Source organism: Microtus oregoni, unplaced genomic scaffold (assembly GCF_018167655.1).
Source record: "Microtus oregoni isolate MIOR12 unplaced genomic scaffold, Mior012 000030F_ref0000283, whole genome shotgun sequence".
In the NCBI taxonomy this organism is placed as follows: domain Eukaryota; kingdom Metazoa; phylum Chordata; class Mammalia; order Rodentia; family Cricetidae; genus Microtus; species Microtus oregoni.
In genome coordinates this window covers 3,356,038-3,359,787 of record NW_024543089.1, presented here as the reverse complement: position 1 = coordinate 3,359,787, position 3,750 = coordinate 3,356,038, and the positions used below count along the sequence as shown (strand labels likewise).

The 3,750-nt window shown below is 43.9% G+C and overlaps 1 protein-coding gene across 1 annotated transcript; it reads left to right on the top strand.

Moving 5' to 3' along the window:
- The first annotated feature begins 1,186 nt into the window (after nucleotides 1-1,186).
- Nucleotides 1,187-3,368, top strand: LOC121465309 (START domain-containing protein 10-like). The gene is made up of 2 exons (XM_041678533.1): nucleotides 1,187-1,201; nucleotides 2,835-3,368. The coding sequence occupies exons 1-2, from the start codon at nucleotides 1,187-1,189 to the stop codon at nucleotides 3,366-3,368; spliced, it is 549 nt and encodes a 182-aa protein (XP_041534467.1).
- Nucleotides 3,369-3,750: the final 382 nt, after the last annotated feature.

The following is a 3,750-nucleotide window of genomic DNA, read 5'->3' as shown; positions in this document are numbered from 1 at the left end:
GCTAATTATTGTACATTCACTAAATTGTTTCCATTAAGATGTCTATCTTCATGGCTAAAAAATGGCATAACTTAAAGGCAATTGTTGCCCTTGCAGAGGACCCAGTCCATTTCCAAACAGCCACATAATGGTTCACAACCACCCTTAATTCCAGGTTCAGACGAATGATGCCATTTATTGACTTCCTCGGGCACCAGGAAAGCACACAATGAACATACATACAAACAGGCAAAACACTAACATATAAAATAAATAAATATAAATAGAAAAATTAAAGACATGTATCTTTGTTTCTCACTGGTGCAATGAACTCCTTGAATGGTGGTCTCATCTGCCCTAGAGTTCATATAACTAGCAGATACTCATACTGGTACATATGGTACATATTGGTACAGTGGTTTTGAATGTGATTTTCCATACCTCATTCTCATCAACTCTGAGCCAGCGAAGATCCCAGAATAACTTTCTAATACCAAGTATTCATGACTGTTTGCTTGAATTGAGATGCCAAAGGCTAAGGCCGAGACTTCATTGGATATGTTAGATATTCATGAAAAGTGACTGGACACACAGAGACTAGGGTAGCAATGGAGAAGGCAATACTGGGGGCCTATTTCACAAATCTTTGCCCTCCTACGTAAAGAAGATGTGTCTTGGACAATCTCAGTGTTTCTTTACAGGAATCCTCTTTCATTATGCACTCTGAAAGGATCAGATCAAAGGAAGGACACTGACGAGCAACACCAAATCCAGTTTCATGACTAAACTGTTGAGCAGACATCCAAATCCAAAGCCCTAGGGTAACTTGTCCTAGTTCCTTTGAGAACACATCTGCTTCACAACAGTGTAACAGATGAGAGCCCCAGTCACACAGAGAGAGTTGCTTCAGCCCATGTGAAAGGTTGGTGATAATTACCAGACTAAACAAATCACTGAAATATGTTCCTATCTACAGTCTGGGCTTTCAAATACTTACGAGTAACTTGGGAATTGAGTTTCAATTTAATAAGTATCAGGATGACTAATAACAAATGATTACGCTACAACTCTCCTTTTAAAGGGTCTTGTGTTTTTAAAAACTTATTTCAGTCCAAGTCAGATAAAATTTGAGTACACATATTTGAGTCCTTCTGAATTTTTCTTTCATTATTTGAGAAAGCAAATGAAATGAAGCCCAAGTATCAAAATGAACCGATTTTATGTAATGTAAGTGGGAAATTACTATAAATATTTCAAGAATCTTTTCTTTTGCAAAGAAAAGGATATTTACTATCCCATTATAAAAGAAATTAGTAAGAAAAAAACTGACCTATTTACTAGCCAATAGGAGAAAGAAGGAACTGGGAGGGAGAAATAGATACAGGAAGGAGGAAAGGAAAGACTGAGGGAGGGAAGGAAAGATGAAGGGATGGAAGGAAGAAGGGAGGGAAGGAAAAACGGGGAGGGAAGGAAGGAGGGAGGGAGGGAAGGAAAGGAAGGAGGAAGGGAAGAAAGGAGGAAGGAAAGGAAGGAGGGAGGGAAAGAAGGAAGGAAGGAAGGAAGGGAGGGAGGGAGGGAGGGAAAGGGAAAGAAGAAAGGAAGAAAGGGAAGAATAAAGAAACAACAGGAAAGGACAGATGGAAGCTGGCCCTTAAACTTACTTCCATGTCCTAACTGACAATAATTTGTAACAAAAGCTTTGTGTAATGTCAACTCCAGCAAAAGTGGTGGGAAGTACAATTAAGTACAAAAACATTTCAAAGATTTAGTGTGCAATGTAGTAACCCAAGAGACACAAAAGCTGCACTTCCACAGGGAACAAGTTCACTTTGAGCCTTTCGTCTTTGCCCTTTCCATAACCTGTACAATGTGGTTTTCCTAGGGCTGTTTTTCCTGGCTGAAAGGCATGCTAACAAGAATAGAATCGGAAAACTAAAAGGTGGTGGAGGAGAATTGTTATATCAGAAGTAATTTGAAATGGAAGAAAAACACTGATTCCACATCTCATCTTGAAAAAAAAAAAAGAATGGATTTAACAATCAAACTCATCAGCTTTCCCATCATGGCAACAGTTGACCGAGGATTCCTGTGTGGGAGTAACCAAACATTTTCCAACTAAGAAATTTCTCCTTAATGGAAAATAATGGTGGCTGCAATACACAAAGAAACTGTTAATTTTTCATCTCTTATCCTATCTGGTCAATAATTCAAGAATGGTGTTGCTCATTCCCCTAAGAACTGTTAGGGATAGTTGGACTAAGGACTGAACTGGTCCTGTTTACTATTGCTTTGCTTGCATTTAGTATTGCTGATACTACACACCTAACCAGCAACAGCTTAAGGGAGGAAAAAATGCGTTCTCAACTCACAGGTTAAGGAAAAGTTTATCATGGTGACGAGTATGTGGTGGCAAGAGGCATGAGCAGTGTCTTGTACAAATCTAGACAGACCAAGAAGCAGAGAAGCTGGGAACAGAGGCAGGGCTGGGTTATTCATAGTCTTCAAGGTCCACTTTGCAGTGACCTACTTACTTAAGCTAAGGTTCAACTCTTAAAAGCTCCAAACTTTCCAAAAGAGTGGCAGCTCGCTGGAAGTAAATATTTTATATGCATCTTTGGGGACAGTTGACATCCACACCAGAACAGTTACTTTATCTCTTGGTGACTAAATTGTTTATTTTTCCATTTGGTTAAAAGAGCTGAGAGTGTCCCTGTGTGAATATTGACCTCCACATTCTTTACTGTTATATCTCTGCAATATTCAGAGATTTTTTTTCCTAATGGCCCAATGTAACAAGTAATCGTCTGTACAACAAATGAAGATAGAGCCTTCGCCGCCATGTCCGCCGGGGCTAGCGTGAGCGCCCTGCAGCGCCTGGTGGAGCAGCTCAAGCTGGAGGCCTGCATGGAAAGAATCAAGGTCTCGACGTGCCAGCTGAGACGCTTTACGACGTCCTGCACGACATAGAATACCGGAAGAAGTGGGACAGCAATGTCATTGAGACTTTCAACATCGCCCGCCTGACTGTCAACGCCGACGTCCAATATTACTCTTGGAGGTGTCCCAAACCTCTGAAGAACCGTGATGTCATCACCCTCCGTTCCTGGCTCTCCATGGGCACTGATTACATCATTATGAACTACTCAGTGAAGCATCCTAAATACCCACCTAGGAAAGACTTGGTCCGAGCCGTTTCCATCCAGACAGGCTACCTCATCCAGAGCACGGGGCCCAAGAGCTGTGTTATTACCTATCTGGCCCACGTGGATCCCAAAGGCTCCTTACCCAAGTGGGTGGTGAATAAATCACTCCAACCTCACTTGATCTTGTGCAGGGTCCTATCCATCTCCACAGCCTGCACCCACACAGACACGCCGGCCTTGCTGTAGGTCAGGTTCCAGCCCACTTCGGCCTCACACTCTGACCTGAAGCTGCGGAAGTCCTGGTCATCGGGCACCTGGACACTTTTACTGCCCAAGGCAGGCCGAGGCCATTGGGGTTCCGTTGAGGCAGCTGGCTTCTCCATAGGGAGGGTGGGAAGGCCCGGGGCCCTGGCCCTAGTCCGACTCTTCTGGGTCCTCCGCGGAGATGCTGATGCCACCTTCCAGGGACCTGTGAGGGCTTCTATGATGGGGCCTGCCAGGGTCGGGGTGCGAGCTCCTCCTCCGCTGCCACAGACCGGGGGTCGCAAGGGACCCTAGGGGGAGGAGCAGTGGGTCCCTCCGCCGGCCCCGCCCCTCCCCCTTCACTGAGTTTTTTTACAAAGATTTA